General features: G+C 37.6%; 1 protein-coding gene across 1 annotated transcript in view; it reads left to right on the top strand.

Annotated features, from left to right (window-relative positions):
- The first annotated feature begins 4709 nt into the window (after positions 1 to 4709).
- The window catches only part of Ubl3 (ubiquitin like 3), a 63066-nt gene continuing 45720 nt past the window's right edge, over positions 4710 to 22055 (top strand). The window contains exon 1 of the mRNA XM_046454185.2: positions 4710 to 5829. Coding sequence (XP_046310141.1) covers positions 5803 to 5829 — 27 coding nt within the window. The 5' untranslated portion in view covers positions 4710 to 5802. The remainder of the gene's footprint in view (positions 5830 to 22055) is intronic.

Below are 22055 nucleotides of genomic sequence, written 5' to 3'. Positions count from 1 at the left end.
TTGGTGGCTTATGGAATAATCATATCACATTTCCTCCCCTGCCACCATTACATTCATTTAGTAACTAAAACATTCACCTGTCCTTGATGTGGTCTGAGTTCGTCCCAAGATGCCCTTCTCCTTTGCTCAGAGGCAGTAAGAAATTAGGTGAAAATTAAAAAACCAAGTGATGAATTAATAAACCCTACCGTTGGAATAAACACCAGGCACTTGGACGGCTCCTTCTCCTGCATGGGAAATAAAACCAACTCAGCCTTAAGGTGTGTGGAGTTTAAGCAGGTTAAATCCAGGTGAACAGGTGGGTGTCAGGAAGGGAACTTATGGACCAAGACTCCAGGCTGGAGGGGTTGAGGGAGGGCAAGTATCTGAAGTTCAGGTGGCAGCTTGAGAGAGAGGGTAGGACTGGGGTCAGAAGAGGGAAACTGGAGGCAAATCACCCAGGGCTTTGTGATCTAGGATGAGTTGTTTGATTTCCTCTGATAGCAACGAGGGCCACTGAGAAGTTTTGAGCTAGGCAAAGCCCCGATAAAATTTTTTTTTTTTAAATGACAGGATGGAAAAAGACTTCTGAACTCCAATAGTACCTTTTGTTTGAGTTTTGCGTCAGTCATCATGTTGCATGAGTAGAGTGTTGAGAGCCACAGCCGAGTCAGAATGGCCCCTGGCATTTTGCCAGAAGTAATGGTTGAGAGGCAAGCCATTAAGATGATGCTGGATTGATTCAATTGTATATCAGACCTTTACGCTAGTAATAGGGCGGCTCTTGCTGCCTCCTCAACCGCTACTTTGGAGTTCCGGTTGAGTTCTAACGGGTTCCAAGAGTGAATGGGCGCGCACCCCAGGGGAGGGAATTCCGGTTGGTGTGTGGTGTTCCTGGGGGCCGTGTGGGTGGTGTTTGGGAGAGTTCCCCGGCGAGCATGTGTGGTGCGCTTGAGTGGCTCGTGATTTGTGCCCGGCCAGACTGCGGCAGTATAGTGTGATTTTTACACAGTAAACCTTTGAAGTGACTTTCTGGCTGCAACCAAAGGAGACACTTAGTGTAAGAACTTTAGGTGTGGCTAGGGTCCTGCTTATCATCACATTGGGGTCTTGTCCCTGGGACACAGAGGATCCCCACTGCCAGCTGCTCTTTGTTAAGAAATCCCAGACTGTACCTGGGATTATGGGCACCTGAAGGCCAGACAACCTTGGGCAAAATCAGATGGATGTAGCCAAGGCCATCTTCATGGCCCTGTCTCTGTCTCCACAGTGCATGGGGTGTCCTTGAGGTCCCCCACCAGGCATTGTTGTATCCTTTCTCTGCCTCTTGTAGCATTTTTGTACACCCTGATTCTTTGTAAATGACAATAGATGGCATAAAGAGATAATTCGCTAAGGAAATGCCTGGTAAATGTTACTGGTTTCACACAGAAAGCAATGTTTCCATCTACTTTAAATTCACAAGTTTTCTTGAGAAGACACTTAAGGAATGACCCTAAGATGGAAATCCTTATAGAACCTTTCCAGGGCAGATGGGGAGACATTTTCTGAAACAGCTTTATTTGAAATACAACTTATATATTATAAAAATCCATCCACTAGCCATAAGATTTTGAAAGCAACCAGGTGTCTAACCACGGATATGAATACTTTGGAACATTATTCTGCCTTTAAAAAGAAGGGAATTTTGTTACATGCAACAACATGGATGAACCTCGAAGACATTTTGCTAAGTGAAATAAGCCAGTCACAAAAAGACAAAGACTGTATGATTCCTCTTGTATGAGGCACCTAACATAGTGAATAAATTTAGAAACAGAAAGTAGAATGGTGGTTGCCGGGTGGGGGAAGGAAAGGGAGATGTTTAGTGAGTACAGTTTTACTTTTGCAAGATTAAAAGAGTTCTGGATGGTGATGATAGCTCCATAACATTATACTGAACTGTATACCTAAAAAAGGTTAAGATGATTTTTTTTTTTTTATATATATACTGAAGATCAAATCCAAGGCTCTTTACCACTGAACCACATCCCCATCTTTTTTTTTTATTTTTTATTTTGAGACAGGTTTTTTCTTGCTTAGGGTCTTGCTAAATTGCTGAGGCTTTCCTCAAACTTGTGATCCTGCTTCAGCCTCCTGAATTGCTGAGATTACTGGTGTGCAAGACCATGCCCAGCAAGATGCTAAACTTTTATCATGTATTTTGCCACAATTTAAAACATCAGATATTTGCCCATTTAAAGCACACAATTCAGTAGTTTCTAGAATATTTATGGTTATGTAACGACCACCGTAATCTAATTTTATAATATTTTCATCATCCCCTTAATCCCACCCTCCCAAAACCTTTTGTACCCAGAGTGGTCACTTGGGGGATCTATTTTTTAACAGACCATGGGTGTCATGCTGTTTTTTAGGACTTGACACTCACAGATTCTTTCAAGGGTCTGTAGAGATTTAGTTCAAGCTCCTTAGATGAAGAAATCCAGGCTCAGAGGAGCAAAGTGTTTTGGCGAAGGTCACACAACTAATTCGTAGTAGAGCCAGGTTTCCGATTTCTTGTGAAGTTATTTTTCCATAACAAAAATGCTGTGTCATTCACTTCCTTCCTACTGATGCTGACAATAGGTTCTTGGTATGGAGGAGATGTTACCCTCCCCTGCTATGGACAGCTGGGCTTCTTTCTGCAGCCTCCCCATCTCATCCTCCTGAGCCAGGAAGCAGAGAGTAAAGGGAACAGAGTAGAAAAATCTGCAGTTGTGTTCAATAATGTTCCTTCATGCTTTAACTGTGTCAGAGAGAAGTTATAATGAGTTTTATTGAGAATAATGTCTCAACCTCTCCTAGAAGAGTAATTGGAAACACAGGTGCAGTGTCTTTACTTCTGAAAGATGTGGCCTTTTTGTAGAGGTGACAGTGGTAACTGGTAGCAAACAGCAATTCCAAGTGGCAGAAATGCCAAGGTCTTAGGCTGGCAGTGGGTGGTCATTTTGTCCCTGGTGGACTGGTGGCAAGCATCAAGAATGGGCTTTGAATTTGATCTTTGATATGTCCTGCCAGCTTATGCGTCTCCTTTCTACTTACAATAGTATTTAGGTCCAGCAGAGCCATGGCCAGGGCAGGCAAAAAGTTATGGTCCAGGGGTGGGGAGGAGGACTGATGTTAAATGAGTGCTTGCAAAATTTGTTCCAATGTTTATGGTTAACTGAAGCATCCTCATCTGCCATGATTTCCTGGAGGACTGGTGGAGGGATAGAGAGGCTTGTGGTTGTTGAATATGGAGAGGCCCTGGAAAATCACGTAACTACAGACTCAAAGTTCTGAAGCCTAATCATGGCAAGACTGGCCCCTTGTTTCCTCTACCATTGGGAAATTCTTTAGGAATTTGATCTATCCTCCTCAGGGTGATGTAGGCTTCTAGGAGTGCTTGGAATTTATCCAGCCAGGCCACTCAAGAGGCAGGTACCCTTGTGAGTTTCCATGGGATGAGACAATCCTGACTGGAGAGACTGCATAGGAGAATGACAGAGGCTCTTAGACAATGATCTCCCTAAGTGCAGTCACAGGATGGTTCATTCTAAAACTCCCAGTGCCTAGCAGAGTGCTTGGCACATTTGTTTGCTGAATGAGAGAGTGAGTAGTAACATTTCATGTCAAATGATGCATTGTTATTTACAGTGATTTATTTCCCGTGTATGAATTCATCCTCACAAGTGGCCCTACTTTACTCCTGAAAGATGGGCAAGACTGCTTTACAGATGAGGTCACACAGCTGTGGGCTGGACAGGTAGTTTCCAGATTCTAAATCCCTTGGCATTTTTTAATACAGGTGCCTTTATGAGACTACACTTCCTAAAGGACTAAGAAAGATATGAATAAAGATTCAGATAGACAATTGTAGCTCCTATATTCCAGTCCTAAATCTGGGGTAGACATATTTTCCACCTAAATCTCTCGATAATGACATTATTCAATTACACATCATGAGTTATAACAGAAGTTAGAGGTCAGCTTAGTAAACCGGTGAATCCACATACAGTTTGTAGTAGCTATTTCCTGATATAGATTTGGCATGATAACACTATTGTATCTAATACAGTTTTTGGTAATTTTCAATTATCTAGATTGTAGCTTTATGGCCCTGCTCTTCAAGAAACATATGTTCGAAATTCTCACTGCTTAATGAGATCCTTGTTCCTGTTGAACTTCTATGACCTTATTGGAAATCAATGATTGCTTCTGCTCTTCAAAATGCAATGTTGAAGAGACCTAGATGAAATCACTCTACAAAATGGTTTGAGATTGCAGGATGTGGAGAGAGTGCTGTAATTAAAATGAATGCTTCTCTTTGGAGATAACACCATGTTTTAACTCTGAGTGCATATTGTGCAAAAGGGGATTTCTCCGTGCAGAATTATCTTCCCCCAACAATTCGCAAGATCACAGTACTCATGACAGCAGGTATCTCCTAACTCTGAGCAGTAGACGAGCTCAAGCAAGGAAAGGGAGCTTTCCTTTTCTAGCAACTGTTGCTAGGGGGCGTGGTTTTGGAGCCAGCGAGGCCGCGTAGGGGGCCCCTTCCCCCCACCCGCGTAGACTACACTTCCCATGATGCTCGAGGGTGGTCTCCGTAGTGACGCACTTGGTGTCCGCGGTGGAAGGGAGTGTAGGTGGGGGCGGCGGCTGCGGGCTCCGGGGGGGTGGTGGGGGGCGCTCTCCCCGTGTCCCCTACTCGCGCTTAGGCAACCGCCGCCGCCGCCGCCGCCGCCGCTGCTGCCGCCATGTTGGTTTGAGAGGCGATGACAGGCGGCTGCGGCGTGTGGAACTGAAAAGTGGAGGAGGAGGAGGAGGAGGAGGAGACAGAAAGCTCTGAGAGGGAACCATTCCTGGGCTGAGAAGAGGGAGGACCCGGCCGCTTCCGGGGACCCGCCGAAGTCGGCGTTGCGGGAACTCGCGAGGGGAGGGGAAGGCGGAGACGGGGGAGGCGGAGGCAGCGGAGGAGCCCCGAGGAGCCGGAGACGATGCGCCCCGATCTCCGCTGCTGTCCGGAGGTGCCTGCAGCCTGAGCCCGGAGGGGCCGTGGGGGGTCCTGCTCGCTTCCAGCGTCCTGCGATCGTCGCCCCGCGCCCCGGGTCACCGCCCCCGGCTTTCGCTTTGGCTTCCAACTAGTTAAATGCCCTTGAGCGCGGGTTTCCGCGGTCCGGTTCTCCGCCCCGGCGGCGCGAGTTGAGCCGTCTCCTGCGCGCGGCTCTGGGCGAGGGTGCGCTGCCGGCGCCCGACCACAGCTCCGGGCACTCGCTGCTCACGCGTCGATGTGTAGCCACATAGTTATCTATGAACACTCGAGCCGGGGCATTTTTCTCCTGCTTAATGAGGACTTGACTCGGGAGCGAGTGTGAATCATTGCTGGGGCTGGAAAGGAGGAAGGAGGATTTAACCCCCTCCCACCCCGCTCCATGTCCGTGTGTCACTCGGCTCGGTCCACCTGGCGCGGCCGGTCCTGGGGTTGCTGCTGCTGCTGCTGCTGCTGACGACGGAGACGACGACGACGACGACGACGACGGGGGCTGCCGCTGTTGCCCTGAGAGTTTCCTCTGGCTCTGGCCACACAGCTCCTGGGGATTGTTCCTCTTCGCTCCAGAACCTTGGCCAGGCCGGCACTTTGGCTCCAAAATAACTTCTTTTTAATACTTTTTGTTTGTTTTTTGGAAAGCACATCACGAACTAAGCAAAATTGTGAAGGTTTATTTCTGTAGCTTGAAGACTTGTGTTCTTTTGTGTTTGTTTTCTGCGTAAATATCTGGGTATATCTCGAACGGCAAGATGTCCAGTAATGTCCCGGCGGATATGGTAAGTGAACGATGTTATGACACTCTGATTTAATTGTGGTTGCCAATCTTATTTAATCAGAAAGGACGCAGGCGTGGGGCAGAGGTTTGCTGGGGACTGTCGAAAAGCCGGTTTGGAGAAGTTGCAGCTTCTGGTTTCCTCCTTTTAGAAAGTACTGTTTTTAATATAGGTTTTCTCATTTTGGCTCTTTTCTAAGTCATTGAGGACAGCGGAGAAATAGGGAAATGTAGCAGGGGCTTGAAGTGGAGAATACATCTCCCTGTTTGCTAGAAGCCTCTGAACACTTGTATTTTAACGCTTCTGCAAACGTCAGTGACAGTGGGCAGAGCTGAGGACGGGCGTCCGCACTGGAAACCCAGGTAGACAAGGAAACGGGAATCTTGCTCAGTGACACACATGATAATGTGTAGGGACATAACTGATATTTTTCAACAGCAGGGATCTCTTGAAAAAAGTGTGCTAGTATATTGCTGTGAGCTTTTTTGAGGGTCGTGGTGAACAAAAACATTTTAAGTTGTTTGGGAATTTTCTCAAATCTCGGCTGACCGTGTATCGGTACTTTTAAATGAGTATTCTAGAGCTTTATAGTGACGGATATTTTAAAACATGTTCTTGAGCCTTGGCTACTGAGTATTGAGAACTTGAAACAAAAGTAGTCTTGTTTATTGCGCTTTTGTTTTGGTTTATAAAGGTGAAGGTTTTGAGTCTTGACTACAGTTACTGTGTAGCTTTTCCGGGCTGCGAGGTGGGTTTGTGGGAGTGTGAAATTACGCTTTGCAGTGCTAAGGACAGACCTAATGCAATCAACAGGAAGACGAATAATCCTATTGATGAAAGAATTGAAGTTAATGTAATGGTGTTCACATGTGTTAAGTTGACATGTGAGTGTTCGTGCATTCCAGTGAAAAAAACAAAATTAAACTTTGCTGATGATTAAATTTTAAAATGCTAAATATTTCTGTAGGACGACACCACCTTTATAAATTTTAAAATAAGAAAAATTGTACTCTAAATGATGTATTTTGACCTTGGTTTAAAGACATTTTGCTTATGTTTGATTTCACTTCTAATATGCTTTATAAATGCAAAGCAACCACAGTGTTCTGTCTCTGGGGTGGCCATAGGGCAGCCTTACACTTTCCTTCCTGAGTCTTAAATCTCATGCATTGTCCTTTTATTTTTGCCTTCCCTCCTGGTGTGCACACTTGAGAATAGTCTCTTGCCTGGTAAGAGTGGCTGACATGGTTTGCTCTACACTGCTCTTGAAGTTGCCTAGAGAGGTCTCTAGACAGTGCTTGGAAGTGCTGTTTCCCCTGTTTGATGAGTGATTCTGTGGGCTCATCGCCTCTGGCAAAGATTTGCTCTCTCTAAAGCCTCCATTTTATATCTTCATGTACTAGGCAAGATATGTTCACCTAAGTACCATTTATTCTGTCACAGAAGTTGTAATGAAATAAATTTGTGTCATTAAACAGAGCCACTACTTTCTTTAGGCCCAATGATAATAAAAAGCTGGAATGTGCGTAGCATCAGTGACAAATTGAGATGATTTGGGAATGGTGTTTCTAAGTCAGAGAGAGGGATTGGAAGATAATGTTAGGATCAGGGGCCTTGGGAATAGGGGCAAGGTTTTACTAATAGCTTCCATTATAAAATATAACTACTTATCTGTTTTAGACTGTATGTTAAGGCCTTGATGATTCTGTGGTGCTTTGAGATCACTTGATTAAAGGTGATATGCAAGGGCAAAGCAGTATTATGTAATAAACATATAATGCCCCAGTGATGCTCTGATGTACTGAGGTATGAACAGGTTAGAGTGTTAGGTATTTTTTGTATCTCAGGTTCAACTTGTTGGAAATTAAGATGTTTTTCTTTGTGAAAGTCTTTTAAACCTTCATTTGATGTTACTTATTTTCATCTTTGCTTAAGAAGTGCCTTCATTGGATATATGCTTAGAATTCCCAACTTTTTGAAATATAATAAAATTGGTTAGAAATTGTTGATTAAATGCTTCATATTTGTTCAATTCTTCATACCAATAATTGACAATTGAATACACATTCATGACTTAAAGTGAGAACAGTTAACCACTCTGAATTTGAAAAGCTGGTCTCACCACTCCTACATCTTTCCACAAACTAATATTTCCCTTACAATATAACTATAAATCGATTAGGATCTGTGTGCTGTTGCAATCCTCTAACCTTGCAAGTATGAATATATGCATTTTTTGCTTGGTGCAGTAAAATGTTATGCTTTCCATGAGTTGACAGCTCGAATGTGTTATTTCAAAGCAAATGTTATGCTCTTTTATATTTTAATGGTGTTCATCAGCTCCATAGGAAATCCTATCCAGGAGCTGGGGTGGGGCAGTGAAATTATAACCCCTGTCCTGTTTTCGTTAGCGTTAATTCTTTTTTTGAGCTACAGTAATTTCAATTGATATTTTGTTTTTCTTTTCTGACTGTGGTTATTACTTTAAAATCAATTTTTTTTAGCATCTGTTTTTGTTTTGTAAATGGAGCTCATGTTTAAAAAAATTTTAAGCATTTACTTTTTGTGTTTATCATTAGGAGTCTCACTTTTTATAATTCATACTAAGTCAGTTGTTTGAAGAGGATAGTGGCCCTGTAGTAAGTGGATTTGTAGTACTACTAAAAAAATAATTTGCATTGGTACTCTTCCAATCAACATTCTGTTATGTCCTATAAATATTATAAGTGTGTTTACATGAAGTGCTGTTTTTTCTTTTTCTAAGAATGTTTGAGTTTGAACTACATTTCCTAACATTTTAATGTGGTAACGTGTAAGAAATTTGGAAATATCTGAATAGTATCATTACAATATTTTATATTTAAATGATTCATTTCCTTTATTTTTTTCCAACCAATGTCATAATATATGATGGGCATTATTCATTGTTTATAAGTCTATCATGATTTATGTTAGGGGTTGTAGGTTTTCTGTAAGAAGACAGTGATCATTGGTGTTAGTAGTAAGGCCTAAGAATGGGTCGATAAGGCAGTAATTTTGCTTTCTGGAGTGGGAAAGTTATCAATAGATACATTCTTGTATTTAGAAAAGTGGCTTATAAAACATTTGGGGTACTGTTGAAGGCTTTGGACTAAAATTATACTTTATAATATCTATTTCATTAAAAACTCTACCTAGGAAAGAAACTGTGAGGACAATAGCAAAGCATTGCTTGTATTTGAAACACTGTAGTTGATAAAACAGTTAAAAGCCCTGAGTCTGTAAAAATAATTAATGCAGATGTAACAATTTGTAGTCTGGGGTTAAATGAGATAATGACAATTCAAAAAAAATTTTTTAGTATGTTTTATGTGCTTTAATTAGACTATTTTCATTGTAATTTTAATTCTATTTCATTCATGGAAGAAATATTGGAGCCCTCTTGTGGACAGGAAATTACTAAAATGAATTTCCTTTCAAAGTGAACTTCTGTCACTTTTCTGGGTTAAAGTAATATGTCCTGGGCTGGGGATGTGGCTCAAGTGGTAGCGTGCTCGCCTAGTATGCGGGAGGCCCCGGGTTCGATTCTCAGCACCACATAAAAATAAAATAAAGATATTGTGTCCACCTAAAAAACTAAAAAACAAATATTAAAAAAATAAAGTAATATGTTCTGCATACCAGGGGAGAATGCCATGCTGCATAAAATCCAGAGAAAATAAAAATTCTAACATTGAGAGAAGTACATTGAGATCTGATGACAAATGATTTTTCTCTTACAGCTCCTTTTTATTTTTCTTCTGCTGTACTCTTTATTTTCAAGTCTTAAGTTGGAAGATTTTATGAAGCTAATGGGTAGTTTGAGCACTGTTTGCAAATGTGTGTGTGACTAGATGAACGTCTTAATCAGTAATATATTTCTAATTGAATGCTTCTCTAAGTTGCTTTACTTGAATATGCCTTACAGTTGATGTTTTGAATTAGAAGTTTTTTTTTTGGGTGGGGGTGCAGAGTACTGGTGATTGAACTGAGGGGCATTTGACCACTGAGCCACATCCCCAGTCCTATTTTGTATTTTATTTATAGAGACAGGGTCTCAGTGAGTTGCTAAGGCCCTCAATTTTGCTGTGGCTGCCTTTGAACTCATGATCATCCTGCCTCAGCCTCCCCAGCCACTGGGATTACAGGCATTCGCCATCACAGCTAGATTATTATTTTTTAATTCAAAAAACAAATTATTTCCTTCAGCTCTTCTCCTTTCCAGTTCTGAATTCTAACCCAGCTCATGTCCTCTCATCTGTGAAATAGTTTAGTTTATTCTAGCCCATAGTGAACTTTCCTTCCTGTGAATCATTTTACTTCGATGTTTTTGGCATTCTTCTTACATTGGCATCAAATTTATGTGGACATAGTATCTTTTGTTATATTTTCCATTTTTTTTCTAAAACAGTAAACATTTAAAAACTATTGAGTGACTCTGTTGACTCATAAGTGTTATTGTCTTTGTTATGGGAGAAGAAATATTGTTCTGTGTTGTTAGAAACTATCAAGTATATGATGACTGCTTCTATTATCAATTTGAATGTGAAAAATATTTTTAATATTAGAGCTTGAAGTTATTTTAAGTTATTGATAAAATACTGATGACTCTCCTAGTTTTCATAATATGAAACAGTGTGTTTAGGTGACTGATGTATCCACTCTTAAATATCCTCTTTGATTTTTAATTTCTCTTATTCTGGGGGTAAAATGAAGTGGAATGGATAGTGATGTGGACACCTTGGGTAATAAGTCATTCTGAATCAGTGAATTTTCTGAACACATGAAGATTATGTTTTGAAATAGCTTTACCTTAACAATTTCAGATTACTATCTAAATTGTTTAAATAGAATGTGCCATGTATGGTTTAGCTCTTTTTTGGTGAGTGAGAGCCATCGTTTGAATAATATTTAATTCTGCTCAATTAGTGTTTATTGCATACCTGTCTATTTAATGTAGTATTCATTAAGTTATAACTGATGCTCTCAGCACTCAGAGAGGAGGCATATTAATTGAGGTATGAGAATAAAAATATCAGAACTTATGTTTATTTATTTTGTGCCCCTATGGCCAAAGGTGAAGGTAAACTTTTGAATTAATATGGAGGCTCTGAGATTTTCCTAGATCCACATTCAGGTGGTCACAGTGAGTGTGGTTTGCTGAGAGAAGAGTGGGAACTCTGTAACGTAGGGTCCAATAGCAGCACCATGAGTTTAAGTTTTTGCAAGTTTTCTATTATGTAGTTATTTAAAAAATATTTTTAAAAGGAAGAATCTATAATATTTAGTATTGAGATGGCAAAGAGAAGTTTTCTGTCAAAGAACTTGAGTTGTAGAACTCAAATATGAATTAGACATTTTTATGACAAAAATTATAATTCTTAAAAAAAAAAGGATAGTTCTACACGTTGATCTGTTCTGTCATAAGAAGAGGCTATAATTAGTGTGTTTTCCAAGCAGCTATTTTTGAGAAAACAAACGCCAAGTTGTCTCTTTAAAGGCAATACTGATACTTTAACCCTAAGTGAGAAAGTGCCTGCTTTTCAGAAGAAAGTAATGTTTTGGAGAGGACATTTTGACAGCATGTTTGGTTATTTCCAATTTATTGAAAATCCTCCTTGAAGAGGATTTGGACCCATTTATTGGAATTGCACACACAAAAAGTGAAACATTTATTTAGTTCACAAAAAAAATAGACAATCTGTACAAACAAAATTTTAGTAACGTATCAGATAGATGACTTTGATAGAATGGAAAAGTAGTATGATTTAGTAAGCTAGTAAACAATTCTTTTATATGGATCTGTACATCTTTGTGAGCTAGGATTTTCATTTATGACTTAGGATAACAGCTCTTAAAACCAGTGTCAAAATAGAACTTCACAAACTAGGAAAAACAAGTTTTTTTTTTTTGTTTGTTTGTTTTTTTGTTTTAAATAAAGCGGCATATTCAATAATAGTGCTTTCATTTAATACATTAATAGTAATAATTTTTTTGATGGCAAGATTTAAACAAATTTATATTTAAAATAGTTAATTTAAATAATATGATGAAATTAAAACTTCTTTTGTTTTAGTATAAGTTTTATAGTATACATATGAAATATATGATTTATAAATGAATACACATATGGTGGAGGTATGCACTCATTTATTTTATAAGTGGGATAGTCAATTTAAAAATGTGGCTTCTAAATTTAGTGACTTTCAGATTTCTGAGCATTTTAACTTTTTGTTTGATATTTGTAGCTTTTGCCTTGAGCCATTATTTGTTTCTGTGGTCAGTATGCCTGCCTATCCTTCTCTATTTATAGTTGTTGATCCTAATTTGCAATGGGTGTAGAAACTAGTGTTCTCTAAAGTATGTGTTAAAAAAGTAAATGATGTCTGAGTAGGATTTTTAGGAGTACTAAAGTAAAAGGCCCTATAGCATAGTAGCAGGGTCTCTATTTTATGGACTTCCTCATATTTATTTTGGTTGCTTAGAGTTCTTTTTATGTGGGGGCTTTATTTTCTGGCTCTTAGCAGAGTTTTGCAGAGATAAGGTGTTATTGTTTTTTTTTTGTTGTTGTTGTTTGTTTGTTTGTTTGTGTGTTTGATGCTAGAGTTTGAACCCTGGGCCTTGTGCATACTAAGCACAGGCTCTACCAGTTCCTCAGATTGTCTTTTTTTATTTTGAGACAGGATCTCACTATGTTGCTCAAACTGGCCTTCAACTGCTGGCCTCTAGCCATCATCTGGCTTCAACCTCCGCCCTAACCCTGAATAGCTGAGACTACAGAAATATGTCACTATGCCCAGGGAAATATAAGATTCTAGACAGTGAACGACTAGGTAGATGATTCAAAATATAAAATTGCCTTTTGATAGCTTTACTTTGATCTAATAAAGGAGAGAATTAATGTTTCTTGTGTACTTGCTATTTACCAGGTAAGTGTTTGGCATTTTCTAAATGATAGTATTTTATTTAATTCTCAGAGTGACCCTGCATAAGTATAGAAACTGCTAATACCCACCTGGTGAAGACCACCAGCTTAGGTGTAGTGATTCTAGTGATTTCCAGCTAGGGAGAGCCCTTACCAGGGGAACCCTGCAGAGTCTCAGAGGAGAGGGGAGGAGTTCTAGAGTTTGGTCCTTGCTGAATGCTTTAAATTAGAGACTAGGGAAAGTGGAGTCCTGGATTGAAGTAAAGGTGGGTTAGTAATTTAGTCTCTCAACAGTCTTTGTTTAGGAGACAGGAGAAATTATGGGAACTGGGTAAATCAATGTTGAAAAGTGGTAATCAGTCAGAAAAGAAGAAGATTGTTAGTTATTTTGAAGTTGTAGTGTGGCCTTAGGAGTAACTTTTGTTACCCGTTGGTCTTTTGTTGGCCTTTTTTGTATCTATCAGACATTATATTCTGATTTGTATCAAGAATATATATATATATATATATATATATATATATATATATATATATATATATATATATATATGTTTTTTTATTTTCTCCCAACTAGGTTCAGAGAGGGTAAGGAACTTATTTGAGGCTACATAACTAGGAAAAAGTTTAGTTAGGGTAGGAGTTTGGTTCTCATAACATAGTGATAAACATTCTGCCCACCCTTCCCTGCTGGTATACCTGACAACAAACATTGCTAAATCCCTCAAGCACATTTTCCTGTGTAGAATGCTTCTGAGTCCCTCCAAACGCCTTACTGCAGGCAGTCATTGCTGATTACTTTGAGCTAGCAGTAGTAGAGAAGAAACTCATTTTATGTACCTTATAATATACCATGTCACCTCTGGATGGTAATTTTAGTAAAGGTTGGTTTTCTTACTAATTGCTAAAATTAAAGGGAGATTCCTTTAAACTTGCTGGAACTTTTTGTACATATTCGGTACATAATAGATTTTTCCTGTAACCTGGGCTCTTTGAATGTTTTATATATGTAACAATGTGTAATACATGGACTTTGCAAAGGAGTTCATACTTGGGGGAATTTTATTTTTTCTTCATACTTAACTGCTTATATCATGCAGATTATCTATTGATTGATTCAAATTGATAGTTTTTTTAATGGTCTGTTGTCTACAGGTGATTTTCTGACTAGATTTCTTTTTATGACTAGAGTTTGAGAAAATTATTGAAGTCTGGCATTCTATCTTGTACTTAAATTAAAATGGCAGTTCCTTGTGTCTGTACAAAATGTTCTCACGATATATGTTTAGTTTTCTTTAGTATAAATGTATTGGTTTTGCCATAGAAATATTCATGCTTCTTTCATTTAATAAATGAAAAGATTGTAAAAAAAAACTTCACCCATACAAACAAGTACAGAACCACCTTATAATTTTGAAATGATTCTGGTAGAAATATATATGCTAATTCCATATTCATGAGCATTGTCTTAGTCCCTTTTCTGATGCTATAACAGAGAACCACCCACAGGGTAAAAGAAACAAGAGGGAGGGAAAAGAGTAGGAAGCTGAGTGAGAGGAATAGGGAGCTGTAACTTACCTACTCCTTGATAATGACCTTGGTTCATTAGTGCCTCCATGACCTATTGCTTCTAGAAGGTCCTGCCGCATTAGGAATTGAGTTTCCAACATGTGAATTTTGGGACACAGATTTAAACAATAGCAACCATTTAAAAGCTGTTACAAACAATTGTATAATGGATATACTTAGACATATCCCTGTGCCTTGTCGGATTATTCTCTCAGGATAAAATTCTTAGGAGTATAGTTGCTGTGCCAAAAATATATATGTTAATTTTTGGTGATGAGGTGGGTGGAGGGAGGCTGTATGTTTCCTAATTTTAAAGCATCCTGGACTTTCTGGATAAACCTGGCCTTTTCATTATGCATTATCCTTTTACTATGCTAGATTATGCTTCATTTAAAATATTTGCATTTTTGTTCATGGAAAAGATTGACTAGCAATTTAATTTCTTGTAAAATCTTTGGCAGATTAAGGTATTAAGGTTACACTGACCTCTTAAAAGGAGCTGGGGAATGTTTAATTCTCTGGAAGAGTTTGAACATTGATTTTATTACCCATAAGTGCTTAAAAAATTTTACTGGTGGAGCCATCTGGGATTTTCTTGTGGAAACCATTGATTCTATTTCTTTAATATATACAGGACTATTCACATTTTCTATTTCTTTGTCAGACTTGACAAAATTTTACTTTTTAAAGGGTTTTCCCATTTCATATAATTTTTCTGAGTTGACTTAAGTTTTCCACAATATCCTTTTATCATTTTTATCTCAGAGTCTCTATGACACCTGCTGTTTTGTTTCAAACTCTGCTTGCTGGTAATTTGTGCATCTTTTTTTCCCATCTTTTCAAAGAGCCAATTTTTAGATTTAAAAGTTACTTTCTTTTGGTTTCTGCCTTTACCTTTATGTCTTCTTTTTAAAATTTAATTTGCTGTTCTTTTTCAAGTTTGTTGAGATGGGTACTCAGTCATGAATTATCAGCCTTTTTTCCCCCCTTTCCCTCTTCTTTCTTTCTTTCTTTACTCACTGCTCCCTGTCCCCTTCCCCATCTCACCCTGATGCCCAGGCTGGCTCTGAATTGCCTCCCAGTACCTGGGACTACAAGCATGTGCCTTGAAATACTGGCTTCTTTTATTTTCTTAATGATTACATTTAGGTATATGAAATTTCCTTCTAAATGAAACTTTACCTAGATCTCATGCGTCCAACAATATGTATTATTTTTATTATCATTTAATTCAAAGTTTTAAAAATTTCTGTGTGGTTTCTTTTTTGACCCATGGGTTATTTAGAAATATACTGCTTAATATTTAAGCACTTGGGGATTTGTAGCTATACTTTTATTATTGATATCTAGATGAATGTTATTGTCTGGGACCATTCATCCTGTGATATAAATTATGAGTACATTTGCTGACTCCTCCCTGTATGGTCATTTTTAGAAAATTGAGTGTGATTTGCTATATACATAAATTACATCAAGTTTATTATGTTCAGTCTACTATATGGTTACTGACTATAAAAGCATCCTTTGCAGTGCTGTGTGTCAACCTAAGGCCTTATGCCCAGGAGGCAAGCCCTCTACCCTGAGCTGAGCTATGCCTTTAGCCTGCTGCTTACTTTGTCTTTTTCTTCACTCAGCTGAGAGACTACATTAAAATCTCCAGCTGTGAGGACTTGTCTACGTGTTCTTTTAGTGCTCTCAAATTTTGTGTGACATCCTTTGAGGGTAAGCTACAAATAAATTTATTATTGTTGTATCTTCCTACTAGAGTGGTCCTTTCATTATTTTTATCACCTTTTCTCTTTCTACCCTTTTCCTTTAAATCTTTCTTTGGTCTTAAGAAGAGTCTCTTTAAGCATCACATAGTTGGTGTTTTTTTTTTTTTTTTTTTTAACTAAATCTGATAATCTCTTGTTTTACATTAAAATACTATTATTTGGGTTTACATGAATGTATTACAATATTTGGGTTTAATTAATGATCTTACTATTTTTTCTACTTCCACCTCCGTCCTTTTTAACTTTTCTTTTCCATTGATCATTTTTAATCAATTAAAAAGTATATCAAAGTATATCTGAAAAGTGTATCCACTTTTCTTTATCTCCATAGTACCGCCTATTCCAGCGCAAGCACCTTGTCTTTCCTGGACTACTGCGTTAGTCTTGGAACTAATACTTCTACTTCCATCCATGTTCCTCTGTAATACTTTTTCCAGAAGTATCTTGAGTGTTGCCATTGAAGAATAAATTCCCATGAATGAAATCACAGATCCTTACCATGACTCTTCAGACTTCTGCATAATCTGGCTCTTACCTATCTCTATGATCTCATCCCTTTTGACTTATTATGCTTCTGTTATACTAAGTTCCTCTCATATCCTCAGACAAGCTGCAGGCTCTTCCCCACAGCTGGACTGAGCCTTTGAACACACCAGCCCCTTGGCCTAGGGCACTTATCAGTGTGCTTATATACCCTTTGTGTATGGACACTGCCTTCTTAGCTTTTCTGTGCAACTACTTTTCCTGACCATATCTAAAGTTGATTGACCTAATTTCCTTGGTTTCTGTCTCAGGACCTTATTGGCCTCCGTAGCACTTATTACACTTTGTAATTCATTCCTCCTTTGCAGGAGGGTAGATGTATATTTTCCTTTGGCCTCTTTGGAAGGTGATTTTTGTATAGTAGGCTCTTATAAATGTTTGTGGATTAAAGGAGTAAATGACTAATAGGCACTGTGCTAAGCTCATTACTTAAAACAGACTTAATCCTCCAAAAAACTCTCAGAATAAGCCTATGAGGTACGTAGGTGCTAGTTTGTTAACTGCTTACTGATGAGGTAAGTGAAACTTAATGATGATGTTAATTTTCCTGAAGCCAGCTAACTAGGTGGGCATTTCTGTGCTTCTTTATTTTTACTTTTCTAATCTTTCAACCGTTCTTCACTTTCTTTGTCAGATCCTCATTATTACATCTTGAAGCAAATGATTATGCTTATAGTAATATTCTGATATTTCAACTTTAGCTTCTTGCCTTTGTTTAATCTTTAATAATACCCCAAAGAAAAGAAACTAGAAATTTGTAATGGAAGTTAAGAAAGTGTTATCTGAGATTTGGTGCTTTTAATAAGACTTAAATCCTTGAAGTGGTGATTTCTTGTGTGACTGTCAAGTATTGTGAGTGATTAATCAAGCTATTGATCTTTATTATTATTATTATTATTATTATTATTATTATTATTATTATTATTATTTTGTGGTGCTGGAGATTGAACTCAGGGCCTTGTGCATGCAAGGTAAGCATGTACCAACTGAGCTATATCCTCAGCCCTCTCTCATTACTTTTTGACTGTAAGCAGAAAGACCTGTTATAATTAATTTTATGTGTTCAGATATATTATTTGTGTTTGAAGAAAACATCTTTTGAGCCTTTTATATTTAAAGAATTGTTTAGTTATGCACATTTTAAATTTTAGGTCTCAAAAAATTAAAATAATTTCCATGTTAGATATAATTTATATCTATATGTATTAGTCTACATATAATAATTCTACTTTTCATTTTTCTCCATTTTTGACTCAGTCACCAAGTGTGTGTTGAGTACCTCCCACACGCAAAGCACTTTTTTAGCCTTTATTGTATTGTGATGAATGAAAGAGGACCCTCCCCCAATACCTCTTATCTTTAAATAAAAGGGATACAGACATTAAACAAAGTAAACAAGATAAATATGTATTATATTAGATGATGGTAAGTGCTGCAGAGGGAGTCTAAGAGTATGCCTGTGTTGTGTAGCTTTAAATGGTGCAACCAGGGAAGAGCCTACTAAGATGTTCACCTTTGTGCAAGGATTTGAAGGAAATGGGGAGCAAGCCTGCAGCTGGTCTTGGAATAGTATTCTAGATAGTAGTGACTATTGTCTCATTTCACTTTTTGTTTCTATTCAATTTCTGTTTATTCTACCAATCCTTAACATTTTTGTGTTGCTAGTGGTTTTTGCTTTCTGTCCTTTTGTGTGACCTAAAGTAGTCTCATTTTCCTCACTGAATTTGGGCAACAAACATTTTTTGGGTGCCAGTGTGCTGGACAGATTGTGTCAATAATTGGACCACTTATTTTCCTCTTATTTCCCCATCTTTTTTTTCTACTACCTTCGATAGGTTTCCTTCTAGATTTCTTTCCTCTTTATTCATCTTCTATTATGTACCTTCGTTCCTTTTCCCACATTTGTCTTTGGAAACAGATCTCATTATCTGACTTTTCTACTTAATAATGACTGCATATCACTCACAGGCCACTCTAGACCAAGCTGGTTTACCTTGGAGGCATGAAAGCTCTTGGCAGTTGGGCCACAATCCCACTTTATTTCCTCCTGTTGTAGGAAGTGTTTGACTTGTAGTGAACCCCTACCATCCACAAATCTTTCTGTTTACTTTTATGCTTCTCTCTTTCATCCTTGCAGTGCCTTTCCTTTAGGTTTAGAAAGTTCCTCTCTTCTCCTCTCCTCCTTCCATTTGTGCTTGAGATTTGTCCTCAACTTCAGTGTTAATTCCTTGGTATTGTCTTATGACTTGCACATGCTGGGAGCTCTAAACCAAGAGTAAATGGTTCAGGCAAAGGTATTTTCCTGAGAGGGACCAGGGAATAATAGCCAGAGTGGCAGGATGGCTTTTTCCTTCAGGAGTTGTCAGCAGTGTAGAGCACCAACTTCAGAGGGACAGAAATCTTGTTCGGGTGTCAGCATCTTTGGTTCTGATGGTCCGGGATTTCTAGGTAGTAGTTGAGTCTCTGCATCAGTTGCTGTATCATCACAGTGCTAAATGAAATGAATACAGCCAAGTCTGCAGAAAGGGAGGTTTTAGAAGCTAGATAAAGGAACTAAAATCTTAGCTAAGTGATCTGGAATTCAGTGTAGGGATGCAGAATCAATTGTTGTCTCATAAATATTATCTCTATCTTAGCAATTGTAAATTATTCTTATCTGTTTTTTTCCACTTTACTAGCTATGTGCTCTTTGAGAGCAGAGAGAAGCCTCATCTGTACCTCGAATAGTACTTGATACATAGGGAATATTCAAAGGATGGTAAATTAGCCTTGTAACACTGTCCATAAAACTGTGTGCAGTGATTGAAGTGTTCTTGTGTATTGTGCAGTAAGGTAGCCACAAGCTGCCAATGGCTTCAAAGACTTGTAGTATGACTAGTGTGACTGAGGAACTGAATTAGTGATATTTAATTTTAATGAAAATAACTACATGGCAATTATGTGATTTATATAATCATTCTCTCAACTTTTCTCTTTTTCGTTCTTTTTTGGGGGGGAGTGGGACAGAGAGGGGACTTGTATTACAAATGATCCCAGATTGCTAAACTTTGGGTTTTACTTCTAGTGATTTTTCTGCTTTTTTTCCCCTTTTGATGTCTCACCCATTTTTTGTTTCTGTCATTATGCTGTCATTAGCTTTTCTTTTAACTTTTCTGATTTTAGTTTACTATGAAATAGAAAGACACATAATCAAGCCCGTAATTACTAAAAGAGTGAGTAGTAGAAGAATCCGGGTCGGCTTTGACCTCTCCTTAATTTCAGTAAGAATGTGAAATTAGTCATCAGGAAGGGAGAAAGAGCTGATAGGAGTATGGTTGTTCAATTGAAGAAAAAAAATATCAGTATGACGTAGATGAATTCACTAAGGAAGAGAGTACAGCCCAAAAGTACAGTGGCTCTGTTTGGGACAGAGGGATTAAAAAAAAAAAAAAAAAAAGAAAAGTGAGAAAAGGAAAGTTATAGCAACACAGGAAAGAAGGTTGAATTGTCAGAGAAAGCCATATAAGGAGGAACTCAAGGAAGCAGGGTGGTCAGCAACCGCAGATGGTTCAGGGAAAAGAAAAGGACTAAAATCCATTTTGTGTATAATTTCATTGAAGGCTATATGGCTTTTAAAACATTGCCAAATATTTCAATTTGGTCAAAAGAGTGTTGTAAATATAATTCTTCATTGTCCATGTTGGCCTCCTAGATATAGAAAGATTTAGTGTGTCTACTTTTTTGAAGTATTAATTTTTCAATTTTTGTGTCTCTGTGTACCTTCGTCACTTTTTAATTGTCAAACTATTTTGCTTAGCTACTATATATAATCTAGATAAGCATTAGTAGTACTTTTTGTTTTGAAATTGATCCTTTTTAACTTAACACAGGTGTATTTCTCTTTTACCTAATAGTAATGTTATTGGTTCAGTAGTGACCATTCAGTTCATGCTTATATGCAGGGTTTACTTAGGGACATTATTTCTTATTAAATTCTCCATACCAAGAGAAGTACAGTTTTACTAAAAATTGGAACAGCTTGCCTTTCAGAGGTGCTGTTTGATTCCCATGTGGCATAGGAAGCAAGCAAAAGGCTCTTTTATTCCCCAAAGTATTATCAGCCTTACTCCTTTGGGACTGGACAGATAGCCAAGAAAAATAAAGAACTGGAAAGATATTTTTCTAACTAATCTTTATTCTGTGTTCACTTGCAGGTAATACAGAGTGAAGATGTAAGCTTATTATTGTATTTTTGTTTTGTGAATTATGCCAACATTTGAGTCATTTCTGAAAGAAATGCTTATGTATCTAATTTCTTAGAACCACTAAAACAGTTTCCTACTTCTGAAGTAATTCAAGTGGCCATCCCAAGATGGACAAAAGGGACAACAGTCTACCCTGAAATTGCAAGACCCTTTTCTTGCTTCCCAAGTGAAAGTTGTATAACTCTCACAAGATACAATTACTGAGAAATACATCAGAGAGAACCACAGGTATAAAATGAAGGTGTTCCCAATTGATACATTGGCATTATAGACAAGAACAGTAGTAATCCACTTCTACTCTACTTGAAAAGATAGCTAGTATGTGTATGGATATATATATATATATATATATATATATATATATATATAAATATTAGAGAGAATATGAGAATTTTAATATTTATTTTTTAGTTTTCAGCGGACACAACTTCTTTGTTTGTATGTGGTGCTGAGGATGGAACCCGGGCCGCATGCATGTCAGGCAAGCGCACTACCACTTGAGCCACATCCCCAGCCCCAAATATATATTATATTTTTAATTTTAGCTAGAAGAGTAACTTTCCTAATTTGACCCTCCTTGTCTTAAAATTTATTATTTTTAAAATAATACAAAATAACAGTACATTACTTATTTATAATAATTTATATAGATTTGATAAATAATAAAATACACTTTAAAAATTTAATATTTTTAAAATTAAACTATTTAAAGGGAAACATAATCAAATTATGCATTATGAAGTAGTTTAGATATATGAACTTATCCTCCATAGTAAAATGCATGTTTATCCTTTCTGTGATCTCTCAGTATACTTGATCAGTTAGTTCTTATTTTTCCTTATTTTGTTGTCCTGGGAATTGAACCAGTCCGTTCCAGGCAAGCACTCTCTACTTCTTACCTACACCCCCTTGCCTGGGTAGTTCCTAAAGGAAAGTGTTTATGTGTCTTGTCCCATTTTGCCTTTTTTTTTTTTTTGCCATACTGTATTCATTTTATCTGTCTGCATTTAAAAATCTAAATTTATTGTCTTATTTTATTCTGGTTTTATAACTAATTAGGAAAACAATAGGATTATTAAAAACAACATTTTTTAAAAAAGTACTAATGTGTGTGTGAGTGTGTGTGTATATATATATATATATATATATATATATATA

This window comes from Marmota monax, unplaced genomic scaffold, assembly GCF_021218885.2.
Source record: "Marmota monax isolate L192 unplaced genomic scaffold, Marmota_monax_Labrador192_F-V1.1 WCK01_AAM20220418_F8-fsc00011, whole genome shotgun sequence".
In the NCBI taxonomy this organism is placed as follows: Eukaryota; Metazoa; Chordata; class Mammalia; order Rodentia; family Sciuridae; genus Marmota; species Marmota monax.
This window is presented reverse-complemented; position numbering and strand designations above follow the sequence as displayed.